Source organism: Channa argus, chromosome 17 (assembly GCF_033026475.1).
Source record: "Channa argus isolate prfri chromosome 17, Channa argus male v1.0, whole genome shotgun sequence".
NCBI lineage: Eukaryota > Metazoa > Chordata > Actinopteri > Anabantiformes > Channidae > Channa > Channa argus.
In genome coordinates, this window is record NC_090213.1 from 4,542,205 (window position 1) to 4,563,948 (window position 21,744).

At 43.2% G+C, this 21,744-nt stretch overlaps 1 protein-coding gene across 2 annotated transcripts in view; it reads left to right on the forward strand.

Annotated features, from left to right (window-relative positions):
- The first annotated feature begins 4,674 nt into the window (after positions 1 to 4,674).
- Positions 4,675 to 21,744, forward strand: part of jag2b (jagged canonical Notch ligand 2b) — a 38,763-nt gene continuing 21,693 nt past the window's right edge. For both annotated transcript variants that reach the window (XM_067482184.1, XM_067482185.1), the window contains exons 1-3: positions 4,675 to 5,047; positions 5,716 to 6,036; positions 21,366 to 21,420. In XM_067482184.1, the coding sequence (XP_067338285.1) occupies positions 4,979 to 5,047; positions 5,716 to 6,036; positions 21,366 to 21,420 (445 nt within the window). In that variant the 5' untranslated portion in view covers positions 4,675 to 4,978. The remainder of the gene's footprint in view (positions 5,048 to 5,715; positions 6,037 to 21,365; positions 21,421 to 21,744) is intronic.

Sequence of the window (21,744 nt, forward strand, 5' to 3'; positions counted from 1 at the left end):
TACATATACATTTGTCTGGGGGTTTCAAATACATTTTTCTAAGAAAACCCCTGTTCTATGTTCTGTGCTGATATTCTACTAGCCAACGACTTTGTGGCTGATACAATATGATATATGATAGTTTATTCATTTTGAGGTTTCCTCGCCTGAATTTGCATAACCGCCATACAGTTTTTCCATTAGTCATTGTGCTGGAAAAGCTGCATTCCTCTGCCAGTTTCCCCATTCTTTCCTCCAAAAGTTTAGACAATAGGCAGGAACATCTACTGTGCAGTGGACCAACAGAAGTTTTAATTGAAAAGTGAAGGTAGTAAGGTTTCCTGTGGGGGAAGAGGTTTGCTCTAACCTGAACAACAACTTGATTGGACGTGCAGAGGAGAGATGACCATTCACTGTCTTTCGCCCATGTTGTCTTTTCCTTTATCCACAGTCAAATACTTCAACACAAAACACTGATCCCTTATAACAGAAACATAATATTCCAGATGGTACATTTACAGTTTGTTGAATATTTTCCTGAAAACAGGTTGTAATATTTACATGTTTTAGATTAAAAGGACTTCGAAAGGGGACCAAGGAGTATTATCGCAGTATTTTCCATGATAATCATTCGTTTTCTAATTGAGCTTTGTGCAGAGAAACATCTTCTCCGCGGTGGAAATGTCGTAAGCGATGATGCCAGTTAAAGGCGACTAGAGCGCAAGGGGACAGATGGAGGCCAGGAAACAAGTTCGGTCAAGTGAGCTGAATCCTGGAGGTCACCAATCGAGGTCTTAAATTATTCAAAGACGTGTTGGAAATAATCCACATTGCTATTAAACGGTATTGTTTATATCCTGTATGTAGACTGACATCCGTATCATTGCTTTGGGATAAAGTTACACATTCATTTATCCGTCTGCACTGTAAAACACACGGATCCACGTTGTTTCACCAAATATTCGGCATGAGTTAATTTAACCAACCACTCAAAAGACGTCATGCAAATCAGCATCGTTTTTGCAGCCAGCGTGGTGAGATGTCATTAGTGTTTGATGAAGAACAGCATCTCTCCACCTTGACCCATGTCGCCACCATAAAACCTCTCCAAACAGCACCAGACACACACACACACACACACACACTGAGTCCCAAAATATGCTTAAAGATAAAAGAGAATCGACCCGTCAGGCGTATGTACAGAGACTAGAGATCTGAAAGGAGAAAAGCCATGAAAAATGGATGAGAGAAGAAATCCACTTCACCTCCCCCCTGGAGGCCTGGCAAACCCCCCACAGCGCTCACACTCCTAATCCCTTCTCCTCCTGCACAGACACTCCTCACTCTGCGCCTCACACATACATGCATGTGGTGCATGCAAACACGAGGACAAGGTGAGATGTTAGTATTCAGTAGATCATATCATGCGCACGGCTGCTGTGAGGATTTTTCCACACACTTGTAATAATCTAGAGGCAAAATGTATCCAGCTTCTTTTCACTGTGGCATAAAGCTGAACAAATGTCATTAGTCGTGCTTTTAATGGAAAGGCTCCTATTAGTGAATCATTAACATCTAAATGCTTTTAAAGAGGCACGTTCACACTGACACGAGCACAGATCTGGGCTAAGTACTGAATGACTGTACATTTACGGGAATAAAATAACATTTTTGAAATATGCTAGTTGTGAGACTGATTCGACAAGAACCTGCAGCCTTGTGAGGGTGTGGTTTGAGCTAAATGCTAATGCCAGTGTGCTAACATGCTGACGTGCAGCAGGTGGGATGTGTGCACGTTCACCATTGTAGTTTTGTGTGTTTGCATGCTATCTTTAGCATACGTTAAACGTCTTAGAGTGGCTGATAGGGATATAGTTTGGATTTTGATGACGAAGGCCTCTAAAGTCCTAAACCAATGTTTAATGGCAGTCCATGAAATAAAGACTGAGTAGTTATACCACGGTGTGGTGCTGCAGGTTAGGGGAAGGGGCCGCTGTGTTCACCTGCATGAATTTTTTTTGGCTAAAATGTTCTTTGCATTGTTCAAATTTGATGGAGATGAGATGAAGAGAAAGAAACAGCAACACATTTTTTTTTTTTAAATCAATAACGCTAAATACATGCACATTTTTTCCTGGTGGCTTCCGATTCAAAGTCTGGAGGCCCTGACATCTGAACCACATTTCATGGCAGTTTGATCCACTAGAGAACCTTCTGTTTGGACTGAAGTGATAGAGACACTCACTAACAATAACTGCCCATGCTGGTCCGATGCACAGACACACAGATACTGTTACATGCTGTCCTGTCAGCACCTGAGGCCCTTTACTAGGTGTGATCTAACTTAAGGCACTCACTTGTACTCGTGGCAGCGTGTGAAATGTTCCGGTCAAAGCGGCTGCAGCGGCTCAGGCTATCGGCAGCCTCCCTCAAGGCCTATCTGACGGGCTGGCAGTCGCTTGATGAGAAGGAGACAGAGACATTGAGATTGGGAGGGGGAGGGATTGGCAACTCCTCTCATCATCACACAACAATGCTGCTGCTGGTAGCACAATACCGTACTTTTACCAAGTGAAGGTGTTTTAAACAGCCCTGGTCTTGTTGGCAAAGTTGTGGTGTATGTTGGAATAAGTGGGTATTTCCCACAAGTGCAGTGTTTGGCTATATGCAGGCTTGTTAACCAAAGTAAGACAGAAACTAAATAAAACTAAATAAAACATTGCATTTGGCAGCTTTTTAAGGACACCCAGCTACAACTCTGCAGCCTAATATAACAATCCTACAATGTCACTTACCTTCATGAAGGGGATAATGTCCTGTTTCTGTTTTATTCCTTTAAAAAGGTGTTGATTCAGTGTTTAATATTGTAGTCTTACAGGCAAGCAATAATTCATTAGTTGTGCAGGTAGGTTGGAACGGGTGGAAAAAAGTATCAGGTGTGTTCTGTAATGATAGAGTATCAGCGAGAATGAAAGGAAAGGTGTTCAAGACGGTGGTGAGACCAGAGATGTTGTTCGGCTTAGAGACAGTGGCACTGAAGAAAAGACAGGAGGCAGAGCTGGAGGTAGCAGAGCTTAAGATGTTGACGTTCTCTTTGGGAGGGACGAGGATGGACAGGATCAGGAATGAGGACATCAGAGGGACAGCTCATGTTAGATGTTTTGGAGATAAAGTCAGGTTGAGGTGGTTTGGACATGTTCAGAGGAGAGAATATATATCAAGTGTGAATATATCGGTAGAAGGAAGCTGAGGTTGGAGCTGCCAGGCAGGAGGTCGAGAGGAAGATTTATGGATGTAGTGAGAGAGGACATGAAGTTAGTTGGTTTGAAAGAAGAGGAAGACAGAGGACAGTGTTAGATGGAGGCACATGATTCGCAGTGGCAACTCCTGAAAGGGAACAGCTGAAAGGAAAAGAAAAGGAGGCAAACAATATTTAGTCAATGAAGGACAACATTTTTTGGCACAGCCACTCATTTCTGGAGCAGTTGTAAAAAACAAATTAACGTTAGTTACGTCTGGGTGATGTAGTCGCCTATGAAATAAGATGTGCTCCATACTGATTTTTTAAATCAATCAGTCAATCAAGCTGTATTTTTATGGCACTTTACATAAAAGATTTGGGGACAAATGCACAAAAAAATAGAACTGAATAGAAATGTAAATATAATAATTCTGTGAAAATAACAAAAACAGGGACCACAACAAGAACAATGCAACACAACAAACAAGTGAATAGATTCTGTAAAATATAACACTCAAATGCTGAGTTTAAATTTACTTTAAACTCAGCATTTGAGTGTTAAATTTACTTTAAACTCAGTAAGGTTTACTTTGCGATTATGAATTTTAGCGCTCTTTTGTTCTGACATCCTCAGCTCGACTTAGAGGATTTCCACAAATATTGCTCAGCAAATGATGCAACACAGACATCAAAATACAAAAACAGAAACAAACGAATCAAAGAAACAGAAATGTGTGATAGCAGCATTTCTAATTTTACACATTAAACGTCTTCTTGTTGCCAGGTTTGATGCGGCTCCACCACTGACGGGTGACAGTAGAGGGCGCTCTAAACTTCTGCAATGAACGGACTCGAACCGAGGGGACTCGTGGGTTTGGTTCTGCTGATGAGAGGTGCTGCAGTTTTACTGGTGCAGCCAGTCATTCTGGACAAACACGTAAAAGCACATTATGCTTTGAAATAAAGTGCGCATCTTGCAACCTTTTTATATGAATTATTATTGAAAGCAACTATTTCTCTGCGAAACGTTGAGTAAGTGTAAATCACGCACTTTGCACTTTCTGAAGCATTGAAATGCTCAGAATGAACTGACGCCTCGATGCGAGGACGCAAAATCCAAATTATTCCCGGTGCGCGTTCACGCTCCAATTAAACGTACCCGCTCGTTATACAATCTTTGCGGGTGCCTTTAATTAAAGTCGACCCCCGCTTTGTTTGCTCGCTGTAATGCGGTTTGTCTACATGAAGCTTAATAGGGGCCCAGTATAATTCAAGTTTTGGGAGGAGGAAGAGGCTGAAGAGGAGGAGGGTTGGGGGTGGTGGGGGTGGGGGGTATTATCCTATTGTCCGCCCCCTAATCCGGTTGGCTCAGAGACTACCCGCAGGCCAATTTGTAAGTGGTTTGCCGAGCTGCCAATCAAAGCAGACATCCTCTCCTCAGGCTGTGGCTACGAAAGCTCTCAGTTGCTGTGTGGAGAGGTTTGACGGAGGGACGCTCCTGCGCACGGACCATCACCGCACTGCAATCCGCCTCCTGCTCTGTCACGCACACACACACACACACACACACACAAACAAACGCGCACACGCATGCACGTAATTCCTCGATGAAATCTGGACGGTGGAGAAAACACGCATGTGAAGATTTTATTTTTGCATGTCAGGAGAGGAGGAGCTCGTCGCCGGGTCCGCGGCTGTTTGTCTTTTCTTATCGCTTATCCCCCCCCCCTCCCCATGCCACTCTAATTAATCGGAGGCATGTGGAATCGCACCGGGATTAGGAATCGCTTCCCAGCAGTGTGGCTGCTGTTGACGTTGTGGACGGAGGTGAGAAAGCTCCTATTTTATTCCCAAATGTTTCATTGTGATCCACCTGCGCAAAACGAGTGTTTAAAAATGACCCATGTCAAAAGTTGGTGGGCGTGGGCGGATGAATGTGCCGTGCAGCACTGCGTATTCGCATCACATTAATCGATAATTGAATTACGTAGCCGTCAGTTGTGGAGCATGTGATCGCGTTACCATGACAAGATTGAAGTGTGTGAAGAGCTGACACGGGCGTCCTCTCCATTTTGGCTACAAATGCCGAGCTCACGTCGTTTTATCTAGAAGGGAGAATTAGGCCTGAGCCAAACAAGTTGGAAGTTTCATTAGATCAATTTCGTCGCAGGAGTTAATTTGCTCCCCTGTCGGAGCGTAAACCTGGCTGTCTTTAAAAAAGACAACAACAAAATAAGCATGCATGCAAAGTGCAGGGTGTTCACGTGCTCCATTCATGGTGCAACAGCTTATTTTGGCACATCCACCCCCATGTCCATAAGCTTCATGTTGGGTTTTAATTGAGCGTCACGCACTGTTCAGCAACTTGCCCATCTTTACGCACCAAGTTAAGCAGCCTGAACCGTGCTGCCGCCTGTTTAGACACGGGCCTATATGTATATAGATATAAATGGATAATGGATAAATTAAGGTCTGTTTTAACGTGATGTTTCTAGGTGTCCCAGTCAACCGGCTATTTCGAGCTGCAGCTGATCTCCCTGGAGAACGTAAACGGCGAGCTGGCGGACGGGGAGTGCTGCGACGGCTCCAGGAGCTCCCAGGACCTGCGCTGCACTCGAGACGAGTGCGACACTTATTTCAAAGTGTGCCTGAAGGAGTACCAGACGCAGATCACCACCGCCGGCCCCTGCACGTTTGGATCTGCATCAACGCAAGTTCTCGGTGGAAATATGTTTTCTTTAAGGAGCGCGAAGAATAACCCGAATAAAATCGACGAGGCTGGCAAGCTTCTGATCCCCTTTCAGTTTGCGTGGCCGGTGAGTGTGACTTAGTTATTTCCCTCCTTATTATTGATCGAATTGCTTCACTTCAACGAAAGAAAGCGTTTCCTATCCCATTCCTTCACCGCATAACGCGTGTAGAAGTTGCGCACGTCACCGGTTTTCAACTTTATTTCTGTGGCTTTAGTTTAGGGTGCAAATGTGCATTAATGCTTTTAAACCGTCCTCTGACTCAACTATAAAACTCCTCCAGATGGCATCACCCAGTCGAAGTTTTCATCATTAGGAGTTCAGATGATGTCATCTGGTGGAGCTCTGGAAAAGCACGACTCCATAGTGTGAGTGGAGAGATGACATAATCTGGAGGCATTTTTCAGCTATGTGTAGAGAGGAGTTTTAATGTATGGAAGTCAAAGTGAAGTTTAATGGCGTCCATTTCCATTTACTACCCAAAGTACAACCAAAAGAAGCAAATTCAAAATCAGTGAAGGTGTCCTTTAATGTTTTATGTGCTGGTGCCCAGGGCCTGGGGAGCGTCTTCTAAAACAGTTTTTGGATAGTTAGGAACCACTCTCTCCATCTGCATACACCCAGTACACTAGTACAACAGCAACCCCCTTAAACAGGAGTTCGAGCATCACTATTAGGGCAACCAGGGCACTTGTGCCAGTGCAGTCATCCCTGAACCACAGGTTACTTCCACCAAGTCTCAAAGCACAAAGTGACGTCAGGAAAGGTTTTAACAACCTGTTGGAAAAGTGTACATTTAATCCAAGCAAACTGCAGCTTGATGGAGCCAAACTGTGGCTCATGCATGTGTCTATGTAGAAAGGCTAAACCTCATTAACCAGGAGTTCTTTGCAGTATCTTGTCCTGGAGAGAATTGACACGCGTCACGACGACACGATAGCATGCTTCCCCAGGATCCGGTTCCAGCTACAGTGGTTGGTGTCATCTGGGGCATCTTTTAAAGCTGCCCTGATATATGAGGGCTGGCTTTGTTCCAGTCTACCAGCTTGCACCTGCCATGGCCATGATGGGGTAATTAGACTGGAGGAAATGCTTTGATATGTAGACCCTGAAGGTGTGTGTGTGTTTGGGGGGGGTCTGTTAACACATATATGGCAAATTGATTATGATAAAGATGTGTACAGCAGTAAAAGACTTCTTGCTAATTCATGAGGACAGGTTTGTGGCACAATTCATCAGGTGGAATATGGCTTCATTACTCGTTTCTTCCGAACCTTTAGGATGACACGCGATACATTTCAAGCAGAGAGAATCTAAAAGTAGGTTGAAGTGGTGTGTGTTTTGGATTTCTATGTAGTTTAAACATTTTTGAAAAGACTATTGTGCATCTTTTTTTTTGCCTTTGCACTTTGCAAATTTTCACAGGCGCCTGGTGTGATCTACACGATTTTTCGTGCACAGCCTAGTTGTATGTGTTTGACGGATGCACCAATTAATTCTCGATTACAGCGATGAATGAGTGGCGTTGTGCCGATGCCTCCGGGGCACAGGTTTGCTGTGTACTCCTGCATGAGCTGTGACACCTTTCCACCACCCCTCAGCTCCCCCGCAGCTCCCTCTCCTGCTGTGGGTGCCAGGTGGCCCCTGGTGGCCCCTTAGGGGCAATTAAGCTTGTGTGACTGCAGATGATTGATGGTGAGGCAGCATAAAAAATATTAAGCACGTGTATTGTAGCACTGAACATTATAGTAGTTTTGTTAAAGTAGGTTTTTGATTAAATGCAGCTTTTGTTCCTTTTGAATTAACCAAATATATGTAGTATATTTATATACGTAGTAGTATATACGTATGTAGTGTTTTTAGGAGGTAAGGTACTGATACGTTGCTAAAGACAAAGAAAAACAGCACCGTAATGTGAATTCTACATTTTATTTACAAGAACAATCTGTTAATTCAACGAACGTTTGGTTGCAAGTTTTCAGCTTTTCAGATATTTTTTGTGATTTCAAATGTTGGCTGGTGGACGTAATTGGAAGACATCATGTTGGGTTTGCACAAATTGACGCCTTTCATCATTTTCTTATGTTTTATGATTTATTTGAGAAAATAGCCAGTAGAATAACTGAGAATGAATTAATTTGTACTTCATGCAAACATGGCAGAAGCTTTTCATCGTTCTAAAAAGTGGCTTTTTTTTTTTGTGATATTTAGGTTCATAATTAAACTTGTGTCATAAAATCAGGACAGTTTGATACCTAATGATCAAATCCTTTATTGTTTAAATGAAAAATAATCTGTCCTTTATTAATTGCATGGAACCCTATTTTCTGAAAAAAAAAAAAAAAAGCTTGAGCTACAATTGAGCCATAAAACACAATGAGCCATGAAGATAATCACTACATTCTCGCTGCTTGATTTCCATAATGGGTAGGTACTCGTCTCCTGAAAACACAACATATGTTTTTGCCTTTTGTGCTGAAGGCGTCACATGCTTGATTCAGGTTTTACCTTTGTGTGTATTTAATTATTTCAGGGTTTCTGGCAGCTGCTTATAGTGGAAGAGGAGGTTTAACCTAAAAGCCACCTTTGCTAACACTTTAAAACTCGAGGGTAAAACAAGAAAGGTGCAATTCCCACAGTAAAGACCGTGCATTTAATGAGGGAGGCTATTGTTCAGACCATCAGGTGAGGAGGCGGATTAATCCCCGCACATTCAACCTCAGCTAATTACATTTCATGTTAAGCTTCACACATTGAGCTTTCACCATCACACACTCCATGAAGCCCTGGAAGTCTCTTATTTGAAGCACTGACTGACACCTCGAAGCAGAGGTGAAGTGGGCTCTTCTGCTGTGTTGGCTTTCTGTTAAGTGGCCCAGGCTGATAACGGTACACTATGCCAGTGCCAGATGTCACAGCAAGCCTGCGGGGTCACTGGCTGTGGCGTTGTCGTTTTCCTCGCTGAACAAACAAAGATGCAGTGTACTCTTGGCTGTGTCATCTGGCCAGCTGCCCACTTTAAGCTCCATGGAAACCAACGAGGGCTGCAGTCTCCTCTCATCCCGAGCATCTGAAAATGAAAGTTGTGTAGGGATTATTCTGAAATCGGACTGGACTGGTGGACTGTTTGACGTGCAGCATATCATTGTAAATAGGAAAATGCAACATGGGTTCTCCTCTTGTACTTTTCTACTCCTCGTGTTGTGGTGTCGTACAGCCGTCCAGCCGTGGTGAATATCATCCTGCTGATTGTGTGACGAGACTCTTCTCTGTGAGATGCAGTCCCCAAAGATTTATTTTACTACGAGTGCATGATGCTTATCCACTGTTTGGAAGTCTAGATTCTCCACCTAGCTTGTCTTGTCAGCATGCTGTTAAAGACACTGATGCTGTTACCACTGCTGAGCTCAGCCTGTCAGTGTTTCACTATGTAATTACATTTACAGGAAATGCTTGGTGCCGCTAGTTTCTCGTCTTATGGATTTGCTTTCTGTTGTAGAGGTGTTGTTAAGATTGTTCTACAAAATGTTCTTTTAAGGTGATGCAGTGAAAACTGTTTGGGAGCTAAAGAGCCAGATGTTTTCCTTGAGCCGTCGGTGGGGACCAAACCAGGGCTAAAAAGACTTATTATCTGACTTGTAATCATGTGACTAGAACACAGACTCCAAATAGATGGTAATATAAATAGTTTAACCATTAGACTTTATGTGTTAATGATGTGTTCGCAGCTCGTTTCTGCTTCCACCAAGTGGTCAAAAGAAAAAAAAAAAAAAACAGCAGGTTTTTGCAGCTTTAACAGATGATGTCGGCCGTTTTCTAAATTACACATCGGCATTGAATTTTCTTTACTCGCCTGCAGCCAGGATGAGCGTGTTTGTCTGTGGCATTGTCCAAAAACTATTAAAAACACATCAGCTCCAATGGATGATGACATTTCGGTGCAAATGCAAATATTCCAGGCTGCAGACTGACAGTCTCTAAACATGCGCAGAGAAGAATCAGTGTTGGTTTTGGCATCTGCATGGTGATTATGAACAATATGATTTATTTATTTTAGGACGCATGAGACGAACACCGGTCTTCTCATCTGCCTCAGAAGTAAATAATTGTATTTCAGGCTTTAGCTTTCGGTGTCATTACCAGAGTGTGAGAACTGTCTCTGTGGCATTGTGGACGTCAAACATTGATGGCGATCCAGCAGCCAGCTGACTAACTTAAATCCTCCTCTGGGCCGTTTGATTGAGTTTCCACCCATGGCGGGTGTGCACTTTAGGAGACGGACAGAGGGAGGAAGAGAGTCACGTCTCACTTCCATTTGAACACTAATGAAATTGCCGGTGGAATTTCTGTGCCCCCCCCACTCACTCCTCCACCCTAAGCTAGATCAGCTGTATGTCCGTTTGATGGGAATCTGTAGGTAACTGTATCTGCTTTGGACTTTGATGTGCATCAGGCCTTCATTTCTAATCAGCTGGATAATAGATGCACATGTTTAGGCAAACTTGAAGCCGATCTGCAACAACATCTTTTAAAGTTATTTTCAAAGCTTCAGCAGTTGGATTTTAAACTCATTTTAGGAAAGGGTCAATAAAGGGTCAATACAATTTTAACATTTAATTTCCCATATAAATAAGAGAACCTATGGAGTATATTTGATCGAGAGAGTGTGTGTGTACCAGGGTGGTTTGTTTGGTCTGCTGCTCCTACACTCCCTTGGTGTGCTTTCCGTCTCACGAGGCCGATCATGCCAAAAGTGGGAGGTGCCGAACAGACCGTCTCATTCACATTTAAACAACATGTTAATCCGCACAGACCTGCTGAAGATTGTTTTTCCTGGAACGAACTCAAACAGTTTGAATGGATTTGGCTCGCTGTTCTGGCCACGTGTGCATTAGATGCACTCAGTGTGGCAGTCTTCACTTTTCATTTGTGCTACTGTCAGGCGCTGAAAGACTGGAGCTTTGCTCTCAAGTCTTGTATTTGTACAAGAAGTGAGTCAAGGTCATACTGCATGCATCTATAGAAATGTTTTATGATTCTTGTCTTATGTGGATAAATGCCCCTGAGGTCTGAAATGACAAGATTCTTTGCATCTTCCTCTGCTCTGTCGTTTTCGTTCTATGTTGCTTTTTGAATTGTGGCCATGGATCAATAGGCGACTGTGTTTGCACTGCGTTAGTAAATGTGTCTCTAGGCTTCAACTAGTTCACGAAAACAATTCTTCAAACCTGTTCTGAATAGTCTCCCGTGCACACATACTATGGTGCTTGAAAGCTTGTGAACCCTTTCGCCATTTCTGCCTTAATATGCACGATAATGTGGTCAGATTTTCAGACGTGCAACTCCTAACACTAGATAAAGGAGAAGAAGGGTTGTTGATGCTCACCGGGCTGGAAAGAGTTTAGACTCCACTTGTCGATTGTCAGGACAACATTCAACAGCGCTGTTAACCTCCCCAGGAGAGGTCGACTGACAAAGATCACACCAGAGGAGTGTGTGGAATAGTCCAGGAATCCCAGTCAAAAGGAATCTCGGGGTAACGTCCAGAACACCAAAGTCCTTTTTTTTTTTTTTTTTTTTCCCATTAGCTAAAATCAATGTTTGAGTCCACCATCAGGAGAACAATGGTGAATGTGGAAGAACCGCAGGAAGCCTGTCTACAGTTCTGTGGACAGATGAGACCAAAAGTCAAAGTTTTTTGGGCTCGAATGTGAAGCGTAATTGCATGTTTGGTGCATGAAAATCCTATTCCATCTGTGGAACATGGTGATGGCAGTAGTATCATGGTCCGGACCTGCTTTGCTGCCTCTGGACCAGGACAGCTTGCCATCATTGATGGGGTGGTGAATTCTGAGTTGTACAAGCAAATTCTCCAGGAAAATGTCAAGATATCCTGAGTGCTGAACTCATTCCACCAAAGAATTAATGTAATGTTCTGACAATCCTATTAAAAATGCAGTGGAGGGACATGAAGCAGATAGTTTGTGCCAACCAGCATCCCTGAAGCTGGAATCAGAGTCTTTTCTTAAAATGCTGCTTATTGAAGTCGGTGTAAATTTATGTTCATATTTATTCGGTTTTCTGTTCAAATGAACCAGGAATTAAAAGTTGGCTTTGGTCTTGACATTAGAATAACACCCTGTATGAACCGTAACCAAAGAAGTTCTACAGTACGCTTCTTCTAATTTCCTTTGTGTGTGTGTGTGGTCTGTGGGATTTTGCTGAATTACAGAAATTTGCGCAATCTTAGATCAAGCCAGCTGTCTTGTGTTGTTGTTTCTGGTTGTCTTCCATGCTAGCGCTGCAGTTTGTGCCGATGAGAAAACAAGATCAGAGCTGCATGTGAGAGGACAAATCAGCGCTTGATACAAAATAGAAGTAGGACAGAGGTTTTAATAGTGGTCATTCAAACACTTGGACTCTACTCGTGTTTCTCCCCGCCTCCCTCTTTTCTCTAGTCTCTGCCAGAAACGGCTGTTAAATAGGTATGTTTTGGATGCACATGCACTGCCGTGGTTCGCCACACCTGATACGGTGAATCTCAGAGCTGTTGCTAGGAGACAACTGCATAGACCTAGTAAACAATTATCCGTCCTCTCTGCTGTGTCCCCCCCCCCCCATCCGTCCTCATCTGGTCCCAGGCCTGCCACATGGAAATCCACTCAGAGTCTCACCCGTTCTGTATCGATTATGCAGTTAGTCGGGCTGCTTTTTCTAAGAGCGTTGGTGCTTCAAGGTTGTAATTAAACATGCACAACGATGCAAAGAGGAAAATAAAAGTAAAATCCAGAAATAATCCCCTTCAAAAGCACTGGAACAGCAAAGCTCATTCATTTTTCTTCACAGCGCTCTCAGATCTTCTGTTTTCCTGAGCTGACCTGTTCTGTTTATGTTGCTCAGTACATGTGTGGTCTATGTCTTTAGTTTTATTTTTTTCCCCCCAGTACATTCCTTATTATTCTATTTGCTGCGCCAAAGTGTTTGTGCAATCTGATTGTTTCTCCTCTTAAATTTGAAATATCGACAACTGTCAGGTTTTCATGTGGATTTATGCTGCTTTCACTACAAATACAGCCTTCACAGAGAAATCCCAGACCTAAAACCAAGAGTTGTCGTAGTAGCTATTTATTGATTGATTATCAGTCTCACATGGCACAGCTGGGAAACACCACCACCTGTCAGTCACAGTCAAAGCAAAAACAAATGAGCTTTTCTGTTCCCATACCTGTGGAGGGGACGTTATACACGGGTCTACATTTGCATGTGGTTGGAGTCCACAGCTCTGCAGTCACGATGGCTTGGAAGATGGTTCACAGTGAGTTCTTAGGCCCCCTGACACACCAGTATTAAACATACCAATATAGTCCAGTCCAGACATACAGATGGAGGGTCAGGTCAAAATCCCTCTGAATTCTAAGAAAAGAAACGGTAAGAGTTGGCAAGGACTGGGTTTGCAGAGTTGCAGACATCACTGATGAATCAAGACAAGGAGAATTGCACCTGCGCTCATCCACAAATATGCAGCATAAATCACTTTCTTCCGAAAATGAAGAAAACTAAGTGTTTTTTGGTGGAAATCCCCACCAGCCAGAACACTTTGTTTTCTCCATTTTCTGAATTCACATTAGTTACAGGGTGTACAAGCGGGAAATGACAGCTTTTGGAGTCTGTAATTATTTAAAAGCTGTTTTGTTTCTCGGTGCCGCGGGGAAGTGAGGAGGATTTAGTTCTTTTTAAACAGTAATTTGTCAGACTATTTTGTTAGGTCAGTGCATCTGCTGTTTTACTGAGAAAGTGTCTCCCTACCTGTACAAGACTTTGGACTTTCTGTGATGCTGAATGTGTTTCCTGTTGCAATGACTTTCGACTAATTTAGGACGTGTTTCTGTGTGATCCAAAATGCACCGGGTTCCCTCTGGCACTGTCCTCCTTACCTAGTTAACTTCCAAAGCTGCTAGTCCAAACTCCCACAGCTCCTTTATAGCAACAATTGTTTTCAGAGCTGAAAAAAAAAAATCTACCATTGCAGAATCTTGGTCTCGGTCGGTTGAGGTTCCGACTTAAAGGACGCCTTCACTGGTGTTGGACTTGCTTCTTTTGATTCTAGTTTGAGTGGTACATGTACATGTAAGCCGTTCTAGTTCTCTCGGACGTCCTTACATTAAAATATCTCTACTTTTAGCGGAAAAATTCCTGGAAAATGAATGCAAGTGTCTGATTTGAAATAAAGCGGTGATGACGCATCATGTCTGTCTGCATGCTACCGACTACATGGATGAGGCTCATCCTGTCCGTGGTAGAAAAATATAGTCCTCCTTGTTTTGGTTGCTGTCTCACTGCAAACCCCCAGTTTAAGCAGAGATTTGCACCATGGGTAGCCTGCTGCACGACCAAGTGGCTTCATCATTTGTGAATGTGTAAATCAACATTCAAATTGGTCTTTGAGACCTTTCCGTGGGAATCGCGTTGCACTTTTAAATGCTGTGTTGTGCACGAGATGGTGAAAGCATAACAATTTTGAGCAGCTCTTGTTGTTTTTTGAACTGCATCCTAAATATTGTACTCTCTGGTTCATCTAGTTGAAGTGTCTGTCTTGGTGCTGGTTTTTGAGCCTTGTGCTGCTGTGGGCTCCATAGACTGTAGTCAGAGCCACAATATGAAGCTTAGTTAAAAGTGGGGAACATACTTTTGCTTTTACAGATAATGAGGAAGACTGCATGTCCTGTCTTGTAATACAAGACATACATGTGTGAGGATTCCTTGCGCTGGGATGTTTCAGGTATTCCTGTGGGTGGATTCAGAAGCAGGTTAAAGATGCCTGCTTTTTTTAATTTGTAGGGGCTTTGTGTTGACAAATGATGGCCAGAATTGAGATGGGACGGGCAATTTCAATCAGTATTTTTGACCTTTTTTGTCTACCTTTGTTCTGTCTTATTGCCTTGTAAGCCAACCTGTATAAAAGCTCCTATACAATAATGTTTGACTGAATAAAGATGCTCAGAGTCAACCTAGTGATGGCACTTGCATATTTAAGTTTTTGCAGTCCTTGCAAACATGATTTCAGTTTTGAGTGCCACAGAGTTGTACAGAATATCTGCCCGATCACCTCAAAAGGAAACTGCCTCATGTCACAAAACACACATTTACTTTGTAGATTTATAGACGGATCCATGGCTGGGATTGACCAGGAGTGGAAAATAATAACAATACATTTTGTCTAATAAGTTTAGCGTGAAGCTCACACATGCATCTTAAATGCTTCTGTGACAGCACAGAGAACGTGATGCCGCGCAGTTGCGAGCTGTGTGTGTCTGCACGTGCATATTTCCATCGTCGCCATGCATTGATCCATCGGTTTAAATGCTGCGTGTTGCTGTAGCCCGCTGCGTCCCCTGCCTCTCGTTAAATGAATGGTGTGCAGGTGCTGGAGCCTCCTTGTGGGGGTAATTAAAGCATGTCATTACATGGGCAGTTAAATTGTCGCTGTACTGTGGAACCTGTTTGAAATGATAATGATGCTCGACTGGAGGCGGTGCAGTATTACACTCAAGTTCAGCGCCCTGTTGCTTTGGATCAAAAATTAGTCTATTAATGTTGCTGAAGCATCTATTGCTGTAGTGGCTCTCAGACTTCTTAAGGCAAATGAACACTCGAGGAAGTCATTCACAAATGTCCAAGGGTCCATGAGAATTGTGGTTTAACTTGATGGACTGAAGGTGTATAAATGTTTTTTGCATCCACACTGAGGGATATTTGACATTTCTGGTTTGAGTCATGCAAGAAATGAAACCGTTTTGTGTTACATTCAAACCCTCTGACATGGACCAACGCTGAGCTACAGGTTGTCGGCTCTGGCATATCAAAACTCATTTAATGTCCCTCCACAAATGTGCATGTGTTTGTTTTTACGTGTTACATAGTTGTTGGATCATGCTGCTTAATTAGCACCGGGAGGGGGGAGGGGTTTGTTGTATTGGAAGTGCATGGGTAATGACCCTGTTGGCATAGTAGCAGCCTGCTCAATGGGCCGTGTGTGTATGCGCACAGCCGGTATACACCAGCCAGCCAAATGCCTTGCCTTCAGTGCGACATCCCTTGGCACGCGACTCTGGCAAGCAGCTTGTGGGCAAAACTCACAGCCCTCCACCTCTCTACCCAGCAGAGATATGAGTGTGTGTGTGTGTGTGTGTGTGTGTGTGTGTGTGTGTCTGCAACACGCTTCCTTTACGCAGTCGTGTAAAGGAATGTAGCGATGCTTTGACTCTGAGGCTAGTGATGCTTTACTTGCGTGCAGGGATGTGTTAAAAACACTAGTACTGTTACCTGTTTGCATACACATCCTTTCATATTAAATGTGTATAAATACTGTAAGTAGAATGTGATTTGATGCTGTGACGATCTGTTTTGTTTTTTAAAATTATGGCTCAAACTGCTTGGGCTTTTGGATTTTTTTAATATACTTCATATTTTGGTCTAATATTGTGAGCAAAATGTTGTAGCAACCATATTTTGAGCTACCTACAATCTGGCAGTTATTTTATGAATGAATATGAACAATAACTACTATTACAAAGCCTTCTCACAACTAAAGTCATGGTACAAGGAGTTTTAAGTTTATACCTTTTATTGGTTTGACTCTACATACATGATTGTTAAACTCTAATAATTATTTCTGTGTGAACTCTTAGAACAAGGAACGTATAGAAATCTCCAGCATGAATGTCAGGAAGGATCAGAACCCTTCCAGCTTCTCTGCCTGCCAACCTCATCACAACATTTGCAAGGATTTTTTCCACTGGAGGTCTTTGATCCTTGCCTGAGAACAGATTGACGAGCTAGACCAGGAAAGATTTAAATTCAAGGCCACTCTCCAGGCCGAAGTGCCAGCAAGCTGGTTCAGATCACGTCTTCTTTTTGTGATGTTTTTTTTTTTTTTTTTTTTTTCTCCATCTCCTGAACTTCCTGCACCTCCTGCAAGCATCTCTTGATAAGAAACCTCAATCTGAATGCTCTCACATGGTGTCTGAATGCTGTGATGTTGCTCCCATATGACTAAGCCTCAGTACCTCTAGTTTATAATTGCAAATAATTAAATTTCCTGTTGGTCTTAATGGTGAATTAGAATTATAGATTCATATGAGAGTGGTAAAAGTACAGCTGCTGTTAATCTCTGATTTTTATCTGTTATTATTAAGCTTTGTGTGTATAGATAGTAGAAGATGCATCACATGCTGTTGTGAAGCAAACAGAGTAGCTCGATGGTCTTTCTCGAGTAGTAGAGTCAGCCATAATAAAACCAAAAGCTGGGATTGACATCACAGATTAATGAAGATTACACGCAGCGATTGCTGGCCACAGGACGAATTGTGATGACCTAACGTCCCATCAGAAGGCAATAAATCAGGAGATGTCAGTGGGGATCCCTGTGGAGCGGCTGGGAACAGGGAGGTGGACATTCAGGTCACCTCTTAAAAGACATGGGAACAGAAATAGCTCAAGGTTACAGACAGTGTCTGTATGGAGAGGACTTGGCTGTGATTTTTAGTTATTATTTAGTTATTAAAAGGCATCGAAAACAGCTCCTAGAAATAATTCTCAAACCTTTTTGAACATTTATGATCCCCAAGAGACTGAAATGAGTCAGTCAAACCAACCCATTGATTTCAAATTGTTGGTAGACAGGGATCTCGCATGGGATTACACACTGGGCCTGGATCTCACATTCTTGGTATTCTTCGAATGCAAACACGCACGTCACCCCACATGCAGAGGGCTGACCCCTCTTTTGAAAAAGAAGCGTGCAGATCCCATGCTTACTGACCCTAACCTGCCCCGGTCCTCACTTCCCACTGCCGCCACCTCCGGGTTTTGGCTTTTTTTTCAGTGGCAACCTTCCCCTCACACACCAACCCATCATATGGCGTGGGAACCTACACCTTTGGCTCTCCCCAGATATCACCACTACAACGTCTTCCACGTCCACAATAATGACCTTGTTGCAAGGACTCGAATGACTGAATTAGTCAAGGTTGATGTTCGGTCCATTAGTTCCACCTGATGTAAAGGTTCCTCTGTCATGTTCATCATCGTTTCAAACAAACACAGATTTGAAGTACATGACACACAAACATCCTTTTTTCACCATGCCCCCCTTCTTGACTTGAAAACTAGGATTTCTCTGAGTAAATCCTCTTATCCATCAGGGCAAGGGCTGGGTAGGGTTTTGAGGATTTGACTGGAGGATTCCAAAAGGAAATTAGGATATTTTGACTTGTAGCAAAGGTGCGTATAAGATTTAAGAGCCGTGCACAAACAACTGGCCTCTTCTTTTTGACTTCTCCAATGCAACGTTCTTGCCAGAGCTGAGTAGGACACAAATGCTGACACTAATTGTCCTCATGCTGACGGTGTGCCTTCATGGACAACGGTTTTGATTGGGATTGGGGGTGAGTTACGTGTTGGGATAGGGGGCTTTGTTCAGTAGCCTTTCCTCCTTCCCTGCCCCCGCTCCTCCCCTTTATCCCCCCTGCCCATCCATCTATCTTGTTGCAACCATTTGGGCAGCTGTCACTTAATCCAGCTAATCACAGACTGGGATGGTCTGTGGGAAACTATACTAGTGTGTAGCTTTGTTCACACCCCACCAAAGGTTTACAGCATGTAGGCATGTGGTGAAGCCAGGCTTTATGTGAACCCAAAAGGTACCATCGCCGTGCCGCCCCCTGTTCTTTAATCATTTATTCTGCCTCATGACAGGGTTTCTTGGCAACCCTTGCACAGTTTCACGGTACAGGCAGGCGTCCGTCCAACATTATTAAAGTGTTTATTTCCACTTAGTTTCTCACGTGCATTGGTATATGATCAGACTGGGACAGGCAGCCCACTCTTTTGTAATGGGAAAAGAGAGGATGGGTGATCAGAAGCTGACATGTACCGTGTGCGATGATCCACTCTATTTTTGTAGTTGCACAAGTTCTCCCCCCATTAGACTTCTTTTCCCTACTTCGCTGAAGCTCCCAGACTCATCTTTACCCGTCCAATCTTAATTTAATTGTAGCTCACCTTGTCAACATCCCAACCCATCTTGTTTTGGCTCTTCATGTCATACTAGTATCTAGATTCTCATACAGCTGTACCCTCCACTTCATGTCCAGACTCTGACCTAAGTGCGCCCCATCCGTCCTCTTCCATCTTCTCATCTTGTCACCCATGCTCTTCCACAATAACACCCCCCCCCCCCCCTTCCTCCCGCCAACACCCACAGCCAGACAAGCCTACTTAATCCCACAGCCCAGCAGCAACCGGCCTACCGGCTTGTTGGTCGCCCCAGATCAACAACACAGCCTGACACACATGCATTTTCTAATACCCCCTCCCTGTGATTCTCTGTCCCGCTTCAGTCATACATGCTTTTTCTTTTACCACCCCCACAGACCAATACACTGTCAATGACTTTACAGCTGAGGTCACATCAGTCTGTGGCTACTACAACTGTCACTGGTTGTGACGTAATGAGTGCTATGTAGGTCAGCCGGTTGCTTAGCAGTGTGCCCTGCTGCACACCAGCTAGATTACTCCTGTGATGATGCTGGTTGGTGGAGTTGAGGTGTGTGTGTGTGTGTGTGTGTGTGCGCGCGCTAGTAAAATAAACCTCAGAATAAAATGATGCTCATAATGACATTTTTAAAAATGTCATTATGGGCATCATAATGACATGTGAGCAAAACACTGATATGTGACATTTGAATTGCATCGTAAACACACCATAGATATTGTTGCAGAATATAAATTGGGGTAAAACCCATTTGTAAGTGCACTACAACTGTTATTTTGGTCAACTGTAAGTACAGGAGTATAACTTGGTAGGAGTATAATCCCCTTAGCTGATGACTTACTTCAGTGTCTGACAACCAAGGACAAAGCCAGGCAGAGTTCATCTCACTCAGCTAATTTAGGCAAAGTGACCTTCTTAATGGACATCATACCTGCTAAGGCTTTATTTTTTTCCCAAAACATAGTGGAACACTGCAATTTTCTAGCATTGGTTATTTCTGGTTTATATATTGATTTTTGCCTGAGGAAAGCTGACATTCAGGTGTAATCGGTGGTAAGAAATTCTTCTCTGGCTCCTCTTTACAAGTTGGTTTCTTGTCAGGCATCTTGTCAGGACGTATCGTCAGATTTGGGATTGGGGTGTTTTCTGATAGTTAGTTGCTGTGTTGGCAAGCGTTAAAGTTATTATATTTTACAGATTTACACTAATTGTATATATTAAGCAACACAGAAATATAACCTGTTACTGCAGAGGGTTTTACATGTTGTGGTTAAATGTAGTTGTGATTGTTGCTACAGAACAGAAAGACCATTGTTGTTCGTACTCCAATTTCAAAGTAGAATTGCCTTTCTGTCTCCTTTGTGACCATTACTGAGGCTGCAGTTTTCTTGTTTGAACAACACTACTGGAATAATAAATGAGCGAAACCGACCAGATCAGTGTGATCTCCACGTTGTGGCTCTTTTTAATTGATCGGCACAGCCAGCAGCTGATTCGGACCCTGCAGAAAGGCTCAGGTAGAAATGCACTGTGAAAAACAAATGTAGAAGAATCTGTTCTCTCACCCCTAATTTCTGATTAGTTTATCTGCCGCTTGACTGTCTTTGTGTATCTTTGGTCGCATGGTTCATCTAAAAATCAGACTTGCTCTCAGGATTTGCCAGAATACATGCATGCAGCCTGCAGCTTCTCTTGGCTTCTTCCCACAGTTGTACTTGCAGTATCTTGCTCTCTTGTCTTTGAGTCAATGGGTTTTATTAGCCGCGTAACTCAAGCGCAACTCCGGGTAACGGGGCCCAGGTGCATACTGCAATATAGTAGCCTAGAAATGGGTTTTTGCATTTGCCGTGTGCGCGCAGCCATGTCGAGGAGTTGCATGAATGTAGCTAAAAAACACATTAAAATTGTATTAAAAACACATTTTGATTATTTGTTATGTTTACGTGGGACGAAATAAAAAAAAAAAACCTCTTATGTGTTTTACTTCAAGGAGACACTTTACTAGTATAGTACTACAATGATTGTTTAGTTATGTTTAATAGTTATGGTTGTACGCGCATACGATATCCTGCACACGATCACTGCATACTACCAGTATGTATTGATTGTCTTGATGACTGCAGCTGCTTGTAGCAGCATTTGGTCACAACACCTGTAGTGTGGCTGTCACAGATGCCGCACACTATTGCAAGTGAATCAGCCAGTTGACTGCAGTGATTCCCCATGTTAGGCCTGTGTGCACAGACATAAACAAAGTCTCCAGTCTTGTACCGTGAACCAGAATACGGTAATACATTCATAACTTTGCTTAGTGACTTTTCTCTTTTTCTTTTCTTTCCAGCGGATGTACACGTTGATTGTAGAGGCCTGGGACTGGGACAACACTACACGCAACGGTAAGAATGGCAGTAACACCATGTCTATGGAGAAGGTGCAGCGTAAGCAGCCGCAGCAGCAGCAGCTTTGGTGCTTTCATGTGTAATTCTACATTGAGAGGCGTTCAGGTACCGGTGTCGATCACCTGCTCTTTGGAAGCACTTGGAGCCTAGCCACTGTGGTCATGTGCATAAAATTCAGGAAAACGCACTCAAAGTGTAAATATTTGTGTTAAAAGTGTGGGTAGCAGGTTCAAGTCCACCAAGACTCCTCGTATAGACCTGTTCTGCTCAGCTATGTTGGCTCTGGCAGTCACTTCTGACCAGCTGTATCCTGTTTTGCTT